This window comes from Neolamprologus multifasciatus, chromosome 2, assembly GCF_963576455.1.
Source record: "Neolamprologus multifasciatus chromosome 2, fNeoMul1.2, whole genome shotgun sequence".
Classification (NCBI taxonomy): domain Eukaryota; kingdom Metazoa; phylum Chordata; class Actinopteri; order Cichliformes; family Cichlidae; genus Neolamprologus; species Neolamprologus multifasciatus.
In genome coordinates, this window is record NC_140440.1 from 11,755,702 (window position 1) to 11,779,079 (window position 23,378).

General features: G+C 37.4%; 1 protein-coding gene across 5 annotated transcripts in view; it reads left to right on the plus strand.

Moving 5' to 3' along the window:
• Window positions 1-1,326: 1,326 nt before the first annotated feature.
• The window catches only part of fam13b (family with sequence similarity 13 member B), a 75,300-nt gene continuing 53,248 nt past the window's right edge, over window positions 1,327-23,378 (plus strand). For 2 of the 5 annotated variants that reach the window (XM_085176440.1, XM_085176458.1), the window contains exons 1-3: window positions 1,328-1,595; window positions 18,370-18,522; window positions 21,713-21,925. In XM_085176440.1, the coding sequence (XP_085032566.1) occupies window positions 21,760-21,925 (166 nt within the window). In that variant the 5' untranslated portion in view covers window positions 1,328-1,595; window positions 18,370-18,522; window positions 21,713-21,759. Of the gene's footprint in view, window positions 1,596-18,369; window positions 18,523-21,712; window positions 21,926-23,378 lie in introns of all 5 variants that reach the window. The other 3 variants (XM_085176473.1, XM_085176466.1, XM_085176450.1) reach the window with 2 other exon arrangements.

Below are 23,378 nucleotides of genomic sequence, written 5' to 3' on the forward strand. Positions count from 1 at the left end.
TGAAAGTGACTTTGCTCCACTGTATTTATGCATAAAATACATTTATGTTAAGTAATATAATGCATAACTAATATAGTACATGTATTTATCATGTCACTATGTGCAGTATAGGCTGGCTGGATATCAAATACGTTTAATGCTCTTTTATTCACTTTAACAAATCTCTAAAAGTGGTTACGTTTTCATAACAGCATATGTTATCTCTATTACTTCAGAGTTTTATGTATAGGCACATAAACTATTCATTTAATGATTAATTAACTTGCAGCTATCTTTATGTAACTGCACAAACTCTATCTGCCATGAAAGTCAGCAAATTGAAGATAAAAGCTCGAGAAAAAAAAGCACACTTGTGGACCTCAAAGTTACAATTGTTACACATATAGTTTATGGGGTGGACTTTGTTGTAAAGGCTCAGGTTTATTATTCTGCCAGCATATGAACAAAGGGGTGCTTAATAAAGTATATGTAGTTAAAGGTTTTAGTTTATACATTTATTCATTAGTTTTATTTGTAAGAAGCAATGTACAAAAACACACTTGTGGACCTCAAAGTTACAATTGTTACACATATAGTTTATGGGGTGGACTTTGTTGTAAAGGCTCAGGTTTATTATTCTGCTAGCATATGAACAAAGGGGTGCTTAATAAAGTATATGTAGTTAAAGGTTTTAGTTTATACATTTATTCATTAGTTTTATTTGTAAGAAGCAATGTACAAAACACTGGAAGAGAAAAAACAAACAAAACAAACACATATCTAACATGCAAGTAATAATAAAAGAATCTTTAAATTATTAAGCATACAATAGCAATAGTACTTCATTATTTCTAAAATATAATAAAGAGATTATTAGACTGAACTTACAGCATTGTGCAAAAGTCTCTTGCCACTCCTTTCTTTATATTTTGCTTCCAAGGAGCCAGACTTGCATGTAATATTTTAAAGTGAGCAGCTGTTCTCCAGGCTTTCTGAAATTAATTCACAATTTTTCTTTAGACATTGGCTGCTTTTTATTTTATTTTCAGTCCATTCCTTGTACCAGAGCATTTTTACATATAAAAAAGCCACACAACTCAGGGGAAAAAACAGTCTTGCATAATAGTGTAATATAGCCATATATATATATATATATATATATATATATATATATATATATATATATATATATAAACATATACTTGACACTGGATTATTACTGTTAAGTAGATAAAGAAATCAGCCACAGATGCGTTTTAAGCCGTCTCTGCTAGTCTACAGCTGTCTGCAAGGCGGGGTCAGTATTTGGCAGCTGTCTCCTGCTGCGCTCACAGTAAAAGAGGCGGGGCCAGTATTTGGCAGGTTCGTCCCTGGAGGGTGTGTGTCTGTATGTGTGCGAGTCTCTCCAAGCAACGACCTGCGAACGGGCATCCGAGCCAGTCTGAGCAAAAAAACAGGAACCACATTAATTTCGAGTGTCTTTGCAATGTTCCCGACGATATTTCTACATTATTTGCTTTGATCTCGTCAAAGTTATCGTCTCACCAGAAGTCGGCTTCAGAAACGAAACAAGAAATTAATGCATCTCGCTCCGCTTTCCTGTTTGTTTTGACCTGGTAAGGTACCCCGGAGCGTCTGATTAGCTTTCCTTGCTAACAGCTCTTCTTCTGGTTCTCTCAGCATCTTAAACGCTAACTAATGCTAGCCTGCTAAGCTAACTCTGTCTGACCATTTCTATTATGTGTTTATATCATTTTTTCCCTCATGTATACCTGATATGATATATCTGCTCTATATGTGTCTTTACGTAGAGACTAATATTAAAGCACACAGCGGGGCTTAAAACCGTTTGCGACTACATTTGTGGTCACTGTGAGCTAGTGGCTAACGGATAGCACCGAATAGCAGTTCCATCACATCTGTGGCTCCTCCGCAGGCACGGCAAGCTAATTCGGAGACAGAAAAAGAAACTCCTAAATAATTGAGTGTTTAAGGTTTTTATCAGTACCGCAAGATAAAAAAAAAAAACACTCAATAGGTTTTTTAAAAAAGTTTTGTGTACATTTGATAATATATATAAATTATGGAGTTGTGTGATATTGCTTGTGCATCAAGAATATGAGACGCAGTAGGTAGGATAGTTTAAAATCATCCGGTTATGACGGGTTTTTGTACAGGACTATTCTGAAACCGTTTTGAAATCTGTGTTCCTGGAATTTGTGTTCTCCCGAGTTGTAGATGGTTTCATTTTCTGTTCTGTTTATTTCTGGAAAGCTTCACTGACACAGATGCTTCCTGCTCGGATGCATTTAACTGTGTGTGCTGGAATGTTCGCCAATGCTAAGGTTCACATTATTTGATACGAAGCTGTGCTGATCCAGATGAGGATATGTATATGTGCAATAATTGCGTCAGCAATGGCGTTACATTGAAATGAGAGGCTGACGTTTATTTTTGAGCTCTTTGAAGTCTTGGTGATTGCATAATGGCATCCGGCAACATGTCAAGGAGCATGACGGGTTGGTCTTCATACGCTGTATAGTGTGCATAAGTAAAAGAACTTCCATGTGTATGAAAACTAGACTGTAATTCATAATTATTCATAAATATTTGGCCAATTTAGGTCATAAATAAGGCATTAGTTAAGAGGAATTTACCAGTATATCCAGGGATGTTGTTAGTAATATTATTTCTGTGCCTACCATATAGGTTCCAAATAATTTTTTTCACTTCATGACTTGTAGGAGTTAATTCTATAAAACCCTTTTAGTTTGAATACATTTCAAACTACAGCGCACCTAAATAATATACATTCACAATTATTAGTTATACCTCTTAAAGTGCTCATTAACACAAATACCTAATTAGGAAGTCACATGGCAGCAACTCAATGGATTTAGGCATGCAGACTTTGTCAAGTCAACCCGCTGAAGTCTTGAGGTGACTTTTGTTGTGATTTGGCGCTATATAAATAAAATTGAATTGAATTGAATTGAAGTTTAAACTTAGCATCAGAATGAGGAGGAAAAGTGGTTTCAATAACTTTGAACTTGGTTTGACTGATGGTGCCAGATGGGCTAGTCTGAGTATTTTCCTACACACCTCTCTGTACTATGCATAAGTAAAACAAGTGCTCTCACAATCTAGTTTGAAGTTCAGTCTGGTCTGGAAAAGGGAAAATATCAAGTGAGCAAAAGCTCTTTGGATAAAAAGCCTTGTTTGTGCCAGAGGTCAGAGAAGAAAGCTGCTTTGAGTTGATAGGCAATCAACAGGGGCTTGAATATCAGCAGTTGGGCTCAACTGTCTTAAAATTGTGTTTAAATGGTACATAATAAATTCAAAATAAAATGTTTGCTGCAATGCTACCTTTGCCCCTGTTTTTAAATAAAGTCAATATATAGCAAGTCTTTGTTGTAAAGCTTTGATACAAACTCCATTTGGACTTGTCAGGATAAACAGTGTTTTAGCCTTGAGGAATTACCCAGTATGCTGTTAAGTGGCATAATTGTGTAAATATGAAGTTATTAATTAAATAGTTTGTTTGACAACTTGTGTCCTAGGATTGTTCCCAGTTGAAGAGAGCTATTTGCAGATTTGTAATGGCTGTCCTTTTTAATGTGTATGATTCATAGGACAGGAACTGTGAGTGAGAAGACTGTACAGTCATAAAAGCCCCCTTCTCATGCGCTTCAGCAGTATCCATGGCAGTAATAAGATAAATAATAATATAAGCTATTTGAAAGGACACGGTGGGCGTTGTATCTTTTAACTGGTACAGCATTTATGAAAGACTGGTACACTGCTCAGCACTGCGTAATTTACAGTTATAAATACCATTTATGACTTCGAGATTTTTAATTGTAATAAAAAGCTTTGTTTTATTTTGGTAGTAAATGATACATTTCTGTTGTTTGTCAGACAAAACAAGTTAACTAGATTTCAAATTATGCTATGAAAAGCTTTTTATGAAATTTACATTAAAAAAATAGGTGATTAAGTTGATTGGGAATTAAAATGAGTTGTTCTGTGACATCATCAGCTAACCAAATGATGGGGATGGCATTTTGATAACTAGAGATATACTAATATATCAACAGAACATTTGCATTGGTCTTGATCAGTTGCTGAAGTCAATGTTATCAATTTTATAATGGGTAAATATATATCAGGATTGTTACAAAGGGCTGAAAGACTTCTAACAGTTATGTTACAAGCTGTCCAGACAATATCTTTGTTTTTGATACTAGTTTATTAAAAAACAAAAAGCTTGAAAAAATTAGATTATATGTTATTTATGTCACAAAACTGTCCTGGCAGTAATTTAATACAGAAGCAACCTCTGATTTGTTTCCACTCTGTTCTGATTGGATAATCTGTATTGTGTTGAGCTCTTCAGGTATAAAATAAGAATTATTTTTTATCTACTTTAGTCTTGGGCCTTCTCAGTACAGTATAACCTGTTTCCAAAACACTAGTGTCTAAGAAACAACAGTTGGATCTATACAGGTCAGTGGAAAAAATGAAAAGTAAGTAAAGTCAGCTGCTGTAAAAACACCTTAGATTTAATCTGACAGTACTTTACAATCTAAAGTGGTCTTATACAACAGTCCTCCAATACAGTCTACCTTAATAAAGGTTATAATGGTCCATGTTTGATGAAACTGTTTAAGCAAAGTGTTGATTCAGCTTTATGGTCATTCTAGAGTTGAGTTCTGGAGTTGTTGGTGTAAATGAACTAGATTTTTATCTCTCTAATAAAAACTGATCAGTATGATTTTATTGTAAGTTATTAACTTTAACTTAATGTGGAACTGCAGTTAAAATCTATTTAAATTTTTTATTACTCCTCCAGTGATTTTATCAATTTTTTTAAATAACCGGTTTCCTCTCACAGTGCATATACATGCATGTTAGGTTAACTGGTGATTCTAAATTGGCTATAAGTGTGTATGTGAGTCCATTTATGCTAGACCTGCAAAAGACAGGCCGCCTGCCTAGGGAGTACTTTACCTCTCACTACATGAAAACTGTTCCAGCCCTAAGTTGGGTAAGATGGATGGATGAAACTGTACATTTTCCAAAAATGGTGACAATGGCTCTTACTCTTAGAGGCTCTTAGAGTGGAGTGTAACATATTAAGCCCTAAATACAGGAGAAAAAGCAGTAATTTATCATATTGTGACAGGAATCGGTATGATTTTCAAATATTCAAGTTGTCATCCACTAATAAAAATGAGTAGTGACTGAGTGCTGGCGTAGCTCACTGGGTTGAGTAGGGGATCCATGTGCCGCATTCAAGAATAATTGGATAAGTTAGTATTTTTTTTTTCATGAGATGCCTACATGTTAATAGCTGGAAATTTAATAATTACAGTAATTATTTTACCTCTAGTCACCTACTATACCTACTTATAACTAACTATTAATACTGAAATCAAATAAAAAAAAAATTCTCATTAAGTGTACTTAAACTGAACCTGCAGCCCTTTATGTGGAGTCTCTCACGTATGCACATACCAACAGAGTCAGAACTCTCCAGCCTCCTACAGCGTCAGATAAGACATACATGTAAGACGACCCATAGTTTTTATATGGAAGGAAAAACACACGCACACACAGCAGTGTCAAAATCACACAGCTGCCTGGAGTGTGAAACTATTGTTGCCTAGTCATTGAATGTTGTTTTTTTTTTTAAATGCTGTGTATAGGGCCCCAAGCCAAACTAAATATGCCCCAAAGTTTGCTAAAGCTGGAGCAATACTACCAGAAAGCTACAAAATTAAATCTCATTTGGTTTATGTTAGCACGTATATAGCAAATATGCTTTGTAACTTATAACTAGTAGAATTGGGGAAAACACCATTTGTGTGTTTGTATGTCATGTGTAAGCACAAGGCTTAAGTACTCAGTGATGGAAAACAACAAACTCCCATGAAAAGGAGTAGCAATATCAAAGTATGTAGCTACAAGCTGAGCAAATCCAAAGCATTGCCTTCTGTTGTAAATTAAACCAAAACTGCCCGAAGGCAGTGTCATGCTGTGTGTCACTGACCTGGCTCAAAGACTGTGTAAATGGAGATGGTTCACTGGGTGGCTATAGAAACGAAAACTTCTACATGAGGGGAAAAAAACCCTCATAGAAGCTTTTTCCCTCATATTTTGTCATTTACCTTGAATAACAAAGAATATCAGAACTTTAACTGTACATAGAGAATAGATGGAAATGATGTGTACATGCTTTAGGACTTCCACCAACAGGTATGACTAGTATGATCCTTTTGGTATGTATGTATGTAATTGCTAAGTGCTCTCAAACATGGAGCTATCACTGTTTCCTCAATGACAGTAAACAGCTCAGTAAAAATCGCCGTGTCAGGTAATTATGAAATCAGGAAGTCATGTGAAAGTACAGTTTGTCACTACTTCTAAAAAACTGACACAAAATGCATTAAGTTGTCAAGCTCCTTGTGGTATGAAATAACACTTTGCAGAAGTGGTCAGCAAGGAGAGTGGTGAGGGGGATAGATAGCATTTGGGTCTGGTGTAAACTAAATGTCCCACGTATAAACTGATCTCTGGAGAATGCTAGAGAATCAGTCTTGTGTAAAGATCTGACTGATCATCTTTAAAAGATCAGCGATGAGTACCATGAAGGGAAAAACTATGAAAAAGAGAGATGGAGTTGGGGGGAAGTAAAACAAGGTCCTCATTGCACTTTGAAGGACTTGACGGATCTTTTTGCTCGTGTCTGAGTGCGAAATACCTTAAAAGGCCTTGCAGCCTCCGGGCTTTGTGGGTCAGAACTGTTTGGGCAGCAACAATAGGCCAATAGAGAGTGGTTACAATCTTTTTACAATTAGTATTTACGTTTGAAAATTCCAAATCAGAAATTGATAATTACATTTATAAGTTTAAAATAATTCACTTTGTTTAGTCTGTCAGCAGATAAACAGTATACTTCTCACGGGTTTTGATCTCGTTTCTATTTGCTGTAGTTATTTGATGAAAGCAGTTCTTAATTTTAGTTTGGAGTTCATTTGAAAAGCAGAGGGCTACAGTATTCAATTAGGCAGATGGAGAAATCCTGTACTGAGCAGCTGGTTGGGGTTAAGTAATCTGGGGCTGACACCGTGTTCTCAGTAGGTTTAAGGGCAGTGCCCTAGCCGTACAGTATCTGCTGAGTGTCGAGCAACCACAGAGATTGCCTGGTGAGCAAGGTCATATAACTGGAAATACAGCATGACAAACGACCATAAAATATATTTGTAACTCTTAGCAGTATTTTCTACAGTATTTGCAGACCTTTGTACATTAAGTCTGTGGTTTTCTTCCTGCTTTGGAAAGCCCCAGCCGCTAAATATCTCTAAGCGTATTGGTTTCTATATCTATTTTCAGTTTTGGTCTGCATAATTAGTTGCCACCCTGTCTATAATATGTATATATTAGCTGTTATATATATATAACAGCTACTGGAAATTAAAGACTGAATTCGTTTAGTTGCCCAAGTTTCCTTGTTTTTTTTTTTTGTAGAAAGAAATAGTGACTCACTTTTGTTGATTATTTTTTCTTTATAATGTATGAAAGTGACTTATCACAACTGGGGTGGGTGATCAGTAAAAACAAAACTTGAATTCACCCTTGTTTTAAGTCCTGTTTAAGCCAAATTGCAATCAGTAAAGCCAACAGTCAGTCAGCTATTACTGCATGCTTTCAAACCTCTTGAATTATACTTGTGATAGCTAGAGCAAGGCTTTGCAAATGGCTAATGCATTAATTTGACCATGACCTCAGAGGTGAGTTTTCCTGTCTTGATTTGGCAGTAGTGCTGTTTGGCTTGGATTGAAGGGTAAAGTTAGTTTGCTGGCATCAAACTCAGCTATTAAAACCTCTCAACACTGCTCTGGAGCCATTTCAGGTCAAGTCATTGCTTACCTAGATCTGGGATCAGCTGTGCTCACTCGTTCAGCATTGGCTTTTGCACGGAAACTCATTTAATGGGATATACTTTGGTTTATTTTCATCCGGGCACATTAAGGGTTTATGTTACAGTGTTACATGAATATGATGGATACTCTCTATTACTGTTCATATAAATCAGTAAAATTAAGGAAATATTTTTAAACATTTATAAAAATCATAGCAAACACAGAACTGTTTAAAGTTGTACACAAAGGCCATGCATTATATAAAACTAGACATGCACGGGAAACTGCATTTTAATAATTATTTATATTAGTTTTTAAATATCAGTATCATTAGGTTGAACAACAACAATTAAGTGATTATAATATCATGAAACTGTTCCCTTGAAGTCTACAAACAATAATATGAACTGTTTCCCACTCTTAATATTTTGTTTACATTACACTTTAATAAGTACACAGCCTTGCTAGATTCTGTTGTGCGTTTCCATTTTCCCAGATGGGTTTCTACTTACAAAAAGAAAATTACATCATTACTCTGGATACTTTTGTACATGCTGTTCCTTTTTCCACACGTGGAATTAGTTGGGTAAAAAAAGGTGCTTTTTCAATTACATTTTTTGTCATTTTCCTTGACTTAAATGATCTATTATACCTCTGTTCTTATCATAGTAAAAATGGCAAACAAAATTTAGCAAGTGCATCTTGAAGAGAAAATCGACTCTTTTGTGTGTTCGATGCATGTGGAGAACAAGCATTGACTCGTGGCCACAGAGCAATAATTGAGAAGCAAATCCTCATTGATCTAAGCTCATTTCTACTTACCACAATGTAGATTTGTTCACTTAAAAAAAGTTAAAAAAATATAAAAAGATGCAGTTAAACTTCCTCTATTCTCTGTGAAACTATAGCTTGAACTCGTATCAGATTTTGCTTGGTCACTGTTTAAATGCTCTTCAGCCTGTTCATTTGCCAGCTTATGCTCACAGCTGGTGTTTTGATCTATTGTTTACACACAGGAACTCACACACAGATGGGAATGACAAGACTTGTACTATCCTGTGTAGACTATTCTGTTAATTGAGCCTCATTCAGTCTTTGTATAGTAATGCAAAGGATATTCATTCTGTGATACTAGACAACAGGCTTCCTCATTGTTTGAGTTTGACTTTCCCATTGCACTGTCACTGCTTTCACAGAGATGCCAGACATGCACAATGTACAAAGGCAACGGTGAAGTAAAATACTGGCAGGGTACTGGCCCAAAGTTGGAGTGCAGACATTTGGAAATTTCCATCAATGCGAGAACGAGTGAGAGAAAGAGGTGATACAATCGATGCTAAATCAATAAAGCTCAAAGTCATTGCCTCAAAGGAGGCTGGGCCCAGTAAGTCCTCCAAGCTCTGCTAAGGTCGGGCTACCACCTAATCTGTAATGCTTTGATGGTGAACTAAAATGAGTGTGTTGAGGTATATGGAAGCTCTGGAAACAAAACATTTACTTTCAAATTTGTAGGTCGTGTACATCAGTAGGAAGTGTACTTCACACCAGTGGTGCATATTTTGTCACCATGGCAACTAAGAAAAAAGAAAGACATAGCAATCGAATTTACTATGTATTTAATAGATATCAGTACCATCAAAAAAATAAAATAACCGATTACATACATAATATGCATACAAGACATGAGATCTATATCACCATACAAAACCTATCCACAGATTATACACCTGCTGAATTTAGTGTGAACCACACCTGAATGTTAAAATGACAACTGCAGTTACTTTACAGTACAAGTTTGAAATAGATCTGCTGACTTAAAACCCCAATTTTACAGTAATTAATGTTCTTGTTCATAATCCTTTGCATAATATTTCTTGATAGAGGGTAATTACTTTAGATGTGCCAGCTCCACATGACTTTGTTGCTGTAGATGCTATCGTTTGATCAAAAACCACTGGTTTATTATTACTTCGTTTTCTAAGGATAAATTAGTGTTGGCTCTAGCTCTAGGGAAATAATTAAACGTTTATGATATAAGGCCTCTAAACAAAAAAAATCTTCAACTACATAATAGCTCTATTGGGATTGGCGTGATAAAGAGGCTGCACTAAAAGTTGATAATACACTATCAAAAGTCCCTTTTATCTTTTATGCAACATTGCTGAATGATAGTGATGGCCTACTGTCATCCAGACATAATTCGTGACAGTAAAGCCACAGTATATAGCCAATGCTTAGACAGTAATATACACTATGTGTACTGTATAATAGACTTCTTTGGGAGATTGCACAGTCTGTGTGCAAATTACCTTTTTTAAGATGGTTATATTTAATTAAATATGACCATAACCATTTCTTTAGTTTAAGAAAAATCTGATTTGGGTTATTGGTAAAGTGTTAAAAAAATAAATTCTGCATGTCTGTTTACCCAGATGGCAACCAGTCAAACTTTATGCAAATGTCCCAAACAAAATGCTGCTTTTCCCTCCACTCCCACATTGGCTGCACAGAGCTGCACTTGTGTTTCCACTGTAGGCGTTAGAGCTTTTTTCAATGTCAAAGCCCTTCTGGGAAGCAAAGAAAGGTTGTTGTTTTGTTTTGTTTGTTTTTTTACTGTTTCCCTTGAAAGGCACATGAGTCCTATGAAATTTTAAGACAAATTAATTCAAAGACCTTCATAAATCAGATGGTTGTTTATCCATAAAATGTCAGTATAAAGTATCAGAAAATTTCTGTTACAGTTTCCAAAAATGTCTGTAGGTTGCATTTTCTAAATGACTGTCCAGAATGATATGATGCGTGCTGCATAGGCTGGTTACATGAAACAAGATTTAGCTCTGTTCACCCCCTTGATCTGTCATATTCGTCAGATTCTCTAGCTTCAAAGAAAATCAAGCTAACCAACATTTGACAGCCAAACTAGTTTTTAAAGTACGTGTTGCATGAAATAGTATAAAAATATGTGTTGAAATGGTTATTTTTGTTAATGTCCCCTGCATCTTCAAAATAATTAACAGGAAGATTGTGAATGTTTCTCGAGGGAAAAAGATAACAAGGCCTGAAAAGAAGATGTCCCCCAAAGACATGTGCTTATTAATTTATCACAGGAGCAGCTAAACTAGGCTAGGCCAGTGAGCTGCTGCTGCTGCTGCTGATGATTCAAGGGCAAACACCAGCTTTACTGCCTTTTGTTTCCTCCTGATCGTCTCCTTACCTCACTTGCCCTTTTTTCTGTGACTTCATTAGTGTTTCTGCACGCAAACTGGATTCTGTTTGAGCAAGATAATTGCCAGTTTTCCTCATTTGGCATAAGAAAAATAAAACACAAACAAATTGTAAAAATGATTTGCCGTCTTTGTGTGGATACACTACTCAATTTTTCCCTTGTGCTTTTCCTCTTCTTATTCTTTCAGCCATTCTCTTTATGATGTTCTTTTATTCTCTATAACTCTACTCCTTCTTTACTTGCCCATCTGTCTGTATCTTAGACTCTCAGCCTGACTTGACCTGCTGCTGTCTGCCTCCAAGAAATAGACTATAATTTCAAAGTTGTAAAATAAAATAAAACTTTAACCTAAAATTAAAAATGTTAACTATCCGCAAAATATTTGATTTTGTACTAATAAATGACTGAATGCTAAATAATACTCTTCAACTCTAAAACTAATCTACAGATTAAGCTAGATAGAGTATAGTAGTATCTACTTGAGTCTTAGTGGGAAAATGTATTTATTTATATTAACATCTATTTATATGTAATCCTTCTATTCTGTTGCTTTATACACTTGCCATGAACAGTATGTAATAACTCATTAGATGCTGTTCAACCTTTAGGCTTTTTAACACAAAGGATAGTGCTATCTTTGTATATATTGTTTTAAATTACTTAATATTTATCTTAAATTGTATAAATTGAGAATAAAACAAATAATAATAATGTTAAGTATCAAATTCTTGCAGCGAGAATCTAAATGACAGAGTATTTATTCCTCACCAAAATCCCTGCTCTCTGTTGCTGCCATTCATGCATTTTGCCCATTTAGAAGTAAGTCTGGTGGATAGTGAACATTATCTGCTAAAAGCATGTCACTAAAATGTACAGATAGAAGAAGACGAAGAAGAAGACAAAGAAGAAGAAAACAAGGAAGTTATTACAACATTACAACAACCTCCTTTTGCTGGGACAGGGTGTATTGTTAGGGTGGCTTAGTGCGACAAGGCAAATGAAAAGACTTGGCACTAATACCAGACAGCTTAAAATGTGAACATACAGGTTTTAGGTCAGCTTTCACACCACCCTTATGTTTTTGATTTATATATGCTTTAATAGCTGTTGTTTTTCCTGTCTTTGTGTTCGTGCTTTCTTTTACGGGCTCTCACATGCAAACTGTTTATTTTTCGAAGCCCTATCTGTTAATGTTTTGTATACTGAGACTGATACAGCTGTGTGTAATGTAAAAACACCTTAGCTGCTGGGATCAACATAATCACTAACTGTGCTTAGCAGGTTTTTGATATGCTTCGTGTTATTCAGGTTCTTGCAAATTAGTTAAACATTACGAATGGCTAACTGGGCTCAAGGTAGTAGAAAGTTAAAACTATTTCTGTGAGGTGACATGTTGTAAGTAGAATCTGAGTAAATGAGTCTTAATTTAAAAGCCGCCACTTTGTGCTCAGTAACTCAGATTGCAAATCAGATGGCACAGAAAATGTTTAAGTATACACACCCTGAATGATAAATACCAATGCCTGATACATTTGATGAGTGCTTAAAGTGACGTGTCATCTTCATTACTTCAGTGACAGACCTTTTTTTGGGGGTGGGGTTGGCGTGGGTCATTCCAACACTATCGACTTAACTAAAGACTTAACAATCAATGGATACATGTAAGAAATGACTTGAGTCCAACACACCCAACACAGTAGGTGTGTGGAAATATGAGGCCATAATAATGGTTTTATGGCAGACCATAAAAGTTGATAAAGTTTAGGGGATTCGTGTTTCTTCTCACGTTTACCTTTTAAGACTTTCAGAAAAGAGAATGAAAATCTCTTTCCTGAAGACTTTTTTTCTTTGCATGTATGTATCACAGTTTTATGTAGTTTTCTGTTATTTACCTTTTGTCTTATGTTATGTCTTAGGTCTTACTAAGTTTTAAGACAGGGTTTTATTGTATCAAAATATTTACTTTAGTTTCTTTTTTTTTTCTTTAATGTGATTAAGTAATATACTTGGCAAGAATTGTTCAGGGGCAAGGTTCAAGAAATTCGGAATAGATATGTGAGGCAGTTGAGTCACGTAGACACCCAAGTTCCAATAAACTGTTACACGAATTCACAGGAAACTCATCTTTCATCATTACCTTGAAAGGGAGACAGAAGCAAAGGCTGGAGTTGAACTTGGGGCACTGCAGTAAGGCCTACTGATCCTTAATGCAAGGTGCAGTTACTCTACCAGGTGGGCCGCCAGGGCACAACAAAGGGCTTCTCTCTTTTTTAGTTTTTGGTTTAATATAAATGCTAAAAAACTTCCAGGCACTTTGTTTTAAGTGACAATTAAAACACTATTATGTTTAATTGAGAGAATGAGTTGGGGTTTTTTGTTTTTTAGATTGAATATATCTTTTGTATGAGAATGAAGCCTTTTTAATTCTTCAGATTTTGACAAAGTCTATATATAATCTTCTGAAGAGCAAACAAAACCATTTTGAATTCAGGAAGTCAATCTGTATGAAATGCAGGAAACAGTAGCAGTTTCTGGGTTTGTTCTTATGAAGAGAATTCCTGGCCCACCTACTTCCTCCAACCTTCTTTTTGTCACCTTGTACTTCCCTCATTTAGTTGGACCATGATAGTTTGACAACTAATCACAGACTGCAGAATTGAACCACTCTGATCTCTTTTTATTCAGTAGATTTCACACCATGGTGCGCGTTGGGGAGAATTTGCTGATTTATTTATAATGCCCTGTGAATATTTCATTTTCATTGTGGTCATGGACTCTGTTTTAATGGAAAAGACACTGTTTTGCACATCAGAGGTTCAACTTAACAAGTCTTTTGTTCTCATAGTTTTTTCCTCTTTTTTTTGCTGCTGTTATCACTTGGACCATGTCAGTGAACTGTGTGGTCATAGTCATATTGTGGAACCTTTCTGTTCAGGTTTCATATCTATGTGAACACAGGTGCTGCCATACTGAAATGTGATACAAGTCACATGGCAAGGATAGAGTCACGATCCAGAATCTGATTCTCCCGGCAGGTGTAGTTGAACTGACTCAAATCACACGATTAGTTGTGAATATAGTCCCTGGAAAAAAAAATCTTGCCACCTTAACTTAGTTTCTGCAAACTCGTATTTTACTTTGAAAGTTCTGATCATAAGTGATTCATTTCAAATTTGTTTCTGTTCCTTCTGCACCTGAAGCTCAATAACCAGAAATCCTCATAGTCAAACATTAACCAAGTCTTTTCATTAGCAGTGTTTGACTTTCAGAGGGTGAAACAGTTAATTTCAGCGGTCTCCAACCTTTTTTGCGCCACGGACCGGTTTATGCCCGACAATATTTTCATGGACCGACCTTTAAGGTGTCGCGGATAAATACAACAAAATAAAACTAGTACCGGTACCAAAAAAAAGAAGATTTATTCATAACATATGTGAAAAGACCCAGGAAAACCGAGTAAACGATAAAAACGATAACAAAATAACGCTGAAAACCGATAAAAACCCTGAAAACTATACATTTCACACCTGAGCCTCAACTCTCGCGGCCCGGTACCAAACGACTCATGGACTAGTACCGGCCCGGGGGTTGGGGACCGCTGGTTAATTTAGCTTATCTTCTGTGCTTTCTTTAGCACACCAACTGACCGTGTTTATTCTAGTGAGACAATAAAGTACAATTGGAAAATGCCAGAAGACTAGCAGAGCCATAGCCATACGTCTGGAGGTTTATTAGATGCCAAAACAGTATGATGTTTTGGCATCATCAAGTCATTTCATCCTCTATCGCAGCTGATGCGAGGGAAACAATAAGAATATGCCTGTTCCCAATTCATATGCATTCCGGTTCTTTATTGGACCACACGGTCCCTCCCAATTGAAATGTGTGAGCTCATGGCTTTTTACCGTCTTATTGTTTAGCCGTGCGTCTCTGTGTACACCTTTCTGGGTGTGTGTCTTTTTCTTTGAACACCTTCCTTCCTCGTTCTTATTCAGGTTTATTTTTCTCTCCTCAAGCACTTAAAATTTATCATGTTCAACAATGCCCCTTATTGTTTAGAAGGACGTTGTAAATGTATATGGGTTTAAGACAATCAGATAGAAGCATACAAATCAGTTCTATTGTTGACCAAACACTGCAGAGATCCTTTAAAGTCAATTTTCATAGCAGGCAAGGCTTTGGTTTAGTTGGTTGTCTAATCTCTTGGTTAGAGATTGTCCTCATCTGTCTGTTCCTCTGTCTGACATTGCTCCAGTGTTTTGAACCTGCCTGTTAATGTCAAGCTTTTGGTTCTGCTATTAAAGCTTTCAGCCTGGTGAATTAATAACCATCTAACAATATTCAGAAACAGTAGTTAGGGCTTGCATAATGACTTTGTTTTCCGGGAACAAAGCTGTGTAGCTTGTGGGCTCTGACCCAGTACAAGAGTTTTAGCTGCAACAGTGGGATTTACTCTGGCTTTTAAAGAGGCTTAGCAATGCCAGTTCAGTTGGCCTTAGAAAAACTGGAGGCTAAAGAATCTCTTTATTAGTAATAACTGTGAGCAAACACAAGGGTACTGAAAAGTCAGTTTGATGAACTTAAATGGTAAAATGGTAAATGGTCTGTATTTGTATAGCGCTTTACTTGGTCCTAAGGACCCCAAAGCGCTTTACACTATACACAATCATTCACCCATTCACACACACATTCACACACTGGCAGCAGGCTACAGCAGGCTACAGTGTAGCCACAGCCACCCTGGGGCGCACTGACAGAGGCGAGGCTGCTGGACACTGGCGCCACCGGGCCCTCTGACCACCACCAGTAGGCAACGGGTGAAGTGTCTTGCCCAAGGACACAACGACCGAGACTGTCGGAGCCGGGGCTCGAACCAGCAACCTTCCGATTACAAGACGAACGCCCAACTCTTGAGCCATGATCGCCCCTTAAGTAAAATATCCTATGTAGTCAGTGGGAAAGCTTTGTTATTAAATATCACTCAGACAACAGTTCAGTAAGATGGGAACACTGGTACTCAAACAATGGCAGATAGGAGAGTAAGTAAAACTTTAGTCCCCAAACAGACCATATGGTACAAGAGACAATAATTATGTGTGCTGCCTTAAAAACCAAACTTGAAAACAGTTGTTTCTGTTTATTGCAGTTCTTTTCTTCATCACAACATAGCACATGTAATCACACATTGTTTATAACGAGGAAACTTGGCTGTGCCTGACAATTATAATATGCAAACTCTGTTTCAGTCCCACAAAACCCAGAAATACGATCCCAAGTAATCCGATGGTTGATTTAGGTTTTATATTAACCAAAAATGGCAAAGAGCTCATTTTATCGTTAGTGCTTAAGTCAGTGCACTGGAGTTTTTTCATGGTTTTCCTGATTTGAGATTGTAGCTTTCAGAGTTTATAGCTTTCATAACATGGCACAGGGCTTTATTTCCATATGGTTGTTGCCAAGGCTCTTAAAAAGGTTTGTAACTGGCTCCATTTGATGGTCTTACTTACTTGATCCAGACGACTGTTTAGGAGATTTAGGTACTTTTGTCATTTTGAAATCTTACTGTTTTTGCAAAGAGAGGCAAATCTTTTATCTGTAAGTATTTTCCTGTCGTGCCTATTTCTGTTCCTGTTTATCTCTACTACTGCGCTTCTCTTATTGTAGAACTGTTGAATCCAAGTAGGCCAGGTGGGTGGTGTAACACACAGCCAAAACTGTGAATAAGATAGGGAAGAAAGGAGTGAAATGGAAAAGTGCATTTATACACTGTTTTATTGAGTCTGGAGCCTAAATGGGTCTACCTGCCTTTCCTTTGCTTCATCAACATAAAATACAGTTTGTGGTACATATTTCCATACTGACCAGTTAATCAAAAGTAAAATTTTCCTCCTAATATACTTTCAGACGCATACACTCATCAGCTAGATCTCATTTTGCACGTATTCTAGCATGCAACCATGTCATGTCTGGGCAAATAATAGTTCACATTCATTCAATGGCAGTATTGAGACACACATGCACACTCTAAAGGGGCAGGAAGTCAATAGGAACACACCTAATATAGACATTAAATGGGACTCTTTGTGCATATGGGCAGGCACAGGTCTGTAAGACACTATGGCACAGCTTTCCAGAACAATCTTTATGGGTTTAATTATTGTATTCAGCTCTCCAGCTGACTTTTAGACAGCCCGATATCTCAAACCTTGAAGATTTCATTAGCGAGCAAAGAGAAAAACAGAATGGGGAGTGAAGAAACAGGAAAGAAAGGATTTTAATGAAAAAAGATGAAAAGAAAATGGGATTGGAGCATAGAAAAACTAGGGCTACGTCCACACGTACCCGGGTATTTTTGAAAACACAGATTTTTCTATGCGTTTGCACCTTTCGTCCACACGTAAACGGCGTTTTTGGTCACTGAAAACGGAGATTTTTTAAAAACTCCGGCCAGGGAGGATATTTTTGAAAACTCAGTTTTTGCATTTACGTGTGGACGAGAAAAACGGAGAAAACGCAGCGTCAAAGGTGTGCGCCTTTTTTGACGTCACACTGTGCGCCACGTTATTGTTTTGGTGAAATGAATTTCTACAATACTGTTACTGTTAATTGTCTCTGCAGTGTTTAAATGCTTACATACACACACACAGTTACTGTCCCTCCACACATACGACTCGGTTCTGCTTCTATGCCCCAGCTTTGTTTACTATTTCCCACCGAGGCTTCTAGACTTCTGATTGGCCAACATTTCTGCACGGTTAGGAATATAGCGCCACCTGCTGCTTTGGCATGTTCCTAGTTTTCCTTCATTTCTGCCTTTACGTGTGGACGGGATTATTTTTTAAAACGAAAATGGAAAATCTCCTTTTTCAAAAATACCTGTGTACGTGTGGACGTAGCCTAGAAGAAGAGAAGGGAAAACTGAAACTCGCTGTTGTGGGTTTTTATTGCTGCGATTCCAGTTTTGGTATTGGGCCCAATGCATCTTTCATCACTAAATAACCATGAACATGCAGCGTATGAATATAAAGCCTGAGAATAGAAACAGGAAGTGGAAAACTATAGCCCACATGAAACCCATTGTTATTACATGAAGTAGCTAATTGTGTTTTTCAACACACCTGCGATTGGTTAATTAAAACGTTACATCTTTTTTGTCTCCGTCCTTATCCTGTCTTCTTCTGCCATTATCTCCTGTTCTTTTCGCCTCCATCTTTTTTCTTTTCCTCGTTCTCTTCTCAGTGTAGCTAGAAGGGAATCCTGTTCGAGGGATTAGCGGTCTGTCAATGAGGAACTACCGGCTCATCTTCTGCCACAACCTGAAGCAGCCATAGATGGTTCAGTGGTTTACTGGCCAGGGGAGGAGAGGATAGAACACACTTTCACTGCTACACGGTGAGTGCACACAAACACGCAACACTTACCGAGCCACATCCGTAATTGAAGGGGAAAATAGACTCGGTGCATTTCTAAGCCATGATCACAGATCAGATGCACAGTAGTGATGTGCGGATCGATCCTGAAATATCGATTCCTCCGATACCAATCATTTATGTTCTAGAATCGATTCTCACATTAAAATATCGATATTTTAGTAATTTAGAGTAAATTTGTAGTTTTTCATTAACAGGAACACAGTGGAAAGAAACTATAACATTCTGATTGTCTACATTCAAAGGAACTACTTCCTCTTCCGCCTTTCATAGTCATGTGCGAAATACGGCTGTATAAATGTCTCACAGCCCCTTGGCGCGCGCACTCACAACAATGGCGGAGCGTAACTGGAGTCATGTGCGAACCTATTTTACCTCCACAAAAACTGAGACGTGGTTTGCGATACATGTGGCAAAAACGTGAGGTGTTGTGGCCACACTAGGGAGACATTCAAAAAGGCTGTTGGGGGGATAAATACATTTTATAGTGTTTATTTATTGGATGAAATACGTTAAATGTCCGGAAACAGCGGGGGTGTCCAAATTCAGAGGCTGCTTCCACCTGAGGACCTGGCCTTCGTGGTCGAGAAAGCCGGGTAGTACGTCACGAGCTCCCTCGGTGGAGTGAAACTGCCGGCTGCTCCTTGCTATCTAAAATATAACTGGGCGCTGACGTAAACTCTCATCCGTCTCACACTTTGTTTAATTAGTTTTATGTTTGACGTTTATTCAGCTGTGTGAAAACCCCGGAGGAACCGTCCTGAGGGATTAATAAAGTTACATTTAATCTAATCTAATAACTTTAATCTCAGCCAAACCGATTTACTCAGGAACAAATAAAACACTGAAAAAGCCAAACAATAACATTTTAAGTTATCAAAGTGACTTGTATATCATGTTTAACCCAAGTAGCGAAAGACCGTGGGGGTTTGAAGACGATGTGTCGGTCGGCTCAGATATTTGAGGTTTACACAGCTACGTTCTCACCTGAAAATATGTTACGTTTTTTTGCGACCCAGAAAGAGAAATAAGAGTAATATTAAAACTAAGCAGCTGCCGTCATTGTTGGAAACAAGTACTCTGATGTCCTGTAATCATTATGACGCTATAATTGGAGATACAATAAATAAAATAAGTTTTTGTACAAAGTATCGGATCAGTATCATCGATACCACCCTGAATATTACTTGGTATTGGATCGGAAAGGAAATCAGTGGTATCGCACATCACTAATGCACAGATGCACATCGGGATTTTTTTTAAGCAGTTTGGAACTTATGTAATACAGTCAACAGTGTGGTAAACTTGCCAAAGCGAGTTTATCATAATGTCTCATTGTCACACTTTCTTATAAACTATTTCTTATATTTCATTTTATTATCTTTATGATTCTTGGTGCTATAAAGAGCCCAGATGTGAGGATACAAAGAGCACATCATCCTACAGCCAAGAATTAATTAGCTACAACCGATGAACTCTGCCAAGGGCTGTAAAATAAGCAGCCATTGGTACATGTTATGAAGGTATCCACTTAATAATGCGAACAATCTGTTAAAGTAGGCTTAAACATAGTAGTTGTTGATATTGTAAAACAAACTGGATATCAAGAGAGTAAAAGAGAACTGAATATATGTAGCTTTATCTACGTACGTTCAATGCATTCTTTGTAATATTTAAAAAATGTTTTTATATATATATATATATATATATATTAGGGCTGTGCGATATGACCAAAATCTCATATCCCGATATAAGACATCTATCGTACGATAACGATATAAATCACAAAAATGTAACATTTTCTGTAAATTCTGTGAATCTCGGGCAGCTCGACTTGTGTGAAGTGTTTCCAGCTGCGCATCATGTAGCTGGAGTCGAGTGTTTTAACCGATGCATGAAACGATACATTTTTAGACATAAGTTGTAACGGCCGCCGTTTTCTTTGTGAGTATTTATTACACGGCGTGCTGCGGGGAAAAGCCTGTTCTAACGTTTGAGTCTAAGGTTTATTTTCTAGCACCTGGCGGCTCTTTTTTACTTCTCATCCGTAAATAATCTGCTCTTTCACGTGAGTCAGTTTATTTTGAAAAGTCTCAACAGGATCTTGAGCTTTATTGTGAAAGGTTTATGTGGAACATAAACAAGCGGACACGCGATGCTGTTACCGTCGTTGTTGCTAACGACAACGCATAAAAACAGCCGCTTGTCCGTCCGTAGTGTGGTTATATTAAATATAAGAGAAAGAGAGAACTTTAAGAAATTAATGTAGCCACTACAGCGACCATCAAAACCATGAAAAAATATTGCCGTAAACAGTTTATTTTGCGACACCACGAAACAAACGATAGCGTAAAATGAAACAATAGACGTTTTTATATCGTCATCCGATATATATCGTTATATCGAACAGCCCTAACTCATATTGTATGTCATTTATATTTATATTGCATTGTATGTCATTATTGTAAATAAGGCCAGATTACTTGCTTACATTTAAACGACCGCTATCATTAGTTACATAATACTGTGAGATTAGTTTCACTGGAACAAATTGAGATTACATTTCTGATAAACTGATGTTCCTCCCCCAGTGATGAGTGGACTGGACACCATCTGTCGATGTTTGCATTTAGATTACTCACCAAACAACCAACGTCAATATCAGACTTTTCATTTGCTTATTTTGCATTGATTTTCATCCCATCCTGAATGTCATCACCTCTAAAGAAGCTACAGAGGACGACAGAACACATAATATAAGACTGCAGGAAGCAAACAAAGCAATTTGTCATGCAACATTAGTTATAGGATAAAATTTATTGGTAAATTGATTATGCAGTCTTTGGAAGACTGTAAACAAAACTGACATAAGATGTCCTACTCCCCCACCTACCCTCTTTTTACAAAATCCCTTTGCAGGTCACTACGCTGTAGCTGTGGCCCTGCCCCCTCCCACTCACTGACACTTAACAGTTAGTAAAGCCAGACAGTCCTGTATGTGCTGCATGACTGTTTACTGGCGCCTTTAATTAATATTCTTGGTATCTATAAGCCGGCATGATCAAGGACGAAGATTTTTTTTTTTTAAGCCAGGCTGCATTCTGTCTTTCTCTCACATTATGTCTAAACTCATCCATTTCTTCCTTTATAAGACGTGAGGTCTTGGCGGGGTTGTGGTGAGGAGGAGGAGGAGCAGGCCATGAGGAAGAGCGTGTCTCCGTTGCCAGGCAATGAGGGCGGGAGCTCAGCCAGCACCACACGGGTTTTTGGTGTTCCTCTGGAGGATGTGACACACACACACACAATCAGCGGCCATGAGGTTCCTGCACTAGTAAAAGATATTGTCGACTACATTGAGGAGCACGGTGAGTGACTGAGACGCAGTTCAGTTTAATTCAGTCCTACATATTTGTTTAATATGCACATTGAAATGCATATCCTAGTCAAAAACAGGTCCAAGATTCCTCACAGTGTTACTGGAGGCTAAAGTAATGCCATCCAGAGTTAAGTATCTGCTTAGATACCATATTTCTAAGATCTAAGATATATCTGAATTTAGGAGCAGGAAATTGGAGGTCCAGGTCTTTATGTCTTTAATAAAACTTGCAGCTTCGTGCGGTTTAACTGATTAGTGTGTCATCTGGCTTCAGGGAAAGATAGAGCGTGGTATCATCTGCATAGCAGGGAAAGTGTATACTATACATGTATAAAGTAAACAGAACTGGTCCTAGCAAAGAACCCTGTGGAACTCCATAATTAACCTTAGTGTGTGAAGAATAGGGATGGGTATCGTTTAGGTTTTATCTGATACCAGTACCAAACCGGTACTTGTGAAACGGTGCTCGAACCGGTGCTTAAAGAATGGAGAACACACATTTTGTCCAATAACCTCTCGTGTTCAGCTGTTTTTTTGTAAAAAGATAACAATGTTAGCCTTTTCTGCAGCTATGGGGCATATATGGTATCACTCTTGGCTGGAAGCAGTGCTTAAACAATGGAAAAAACACAAACTTTGTCCAAAAACCTCTCATGTTCAGCTGTTTCCCACTTTTTCTTTTCTTTGGTCATTTTAGCCTTTTTGGCCAGGGTGAAGGGAGTATCTGCCATCAAACAAGAAGACAGCCGCATGTAACTATGATGATGTTTGCTAGTTCACCTTACATGCATTAATGTAATAACATGGTTAGCCTACTCAACGTAAATTACCATCATCATCGGTCATCATTCCTGCTACACTGGCAGGGCTAGGGGCCAGGACTCTCCTCTTCGGGTTTTTGGGGGATGTTGCAAACTCTGGGTCCGATAACAGGCACCACACCCGCAGTAGATGTGCTCAGTGTGAGGTCTCGCAGCAAGCTATCAAATACGGCGCATTTCTCGGCTTTTAACAAAACGCTATACGTCACCAGGTGTTTCATCAGATTTGAGGTGTTACCTCCTTTGACAGTATCACAGCATCAGCTTAAAGCACTTGTTGCAGGCTGCTGAGTTTGCATCTTTTGCTGTGAAGTAGGGCTGGGCGATATGACCCAAAATTCATATCTCGATATTTTTTACCTGGACGGCGATATAAGATATATATCTCGATATTTTTTAAGCCATAAAGTAAGAACAAAAAGAGAGTTCTTAGTCAAAGCTGTGTCCCAGATGTCACACAGGCACTTTTATTAACATAGAGCATAGATGTACATAAAATTTACTCAAAAATAAATTATGAGCATTTATTAAATAATAATGTTGCATAAATAAAAGAAAACTATGTTGTTTTTGTGCATAACAAAAAGCTCACAATTGTGCAGTCAAAATGTAAACTAAAAG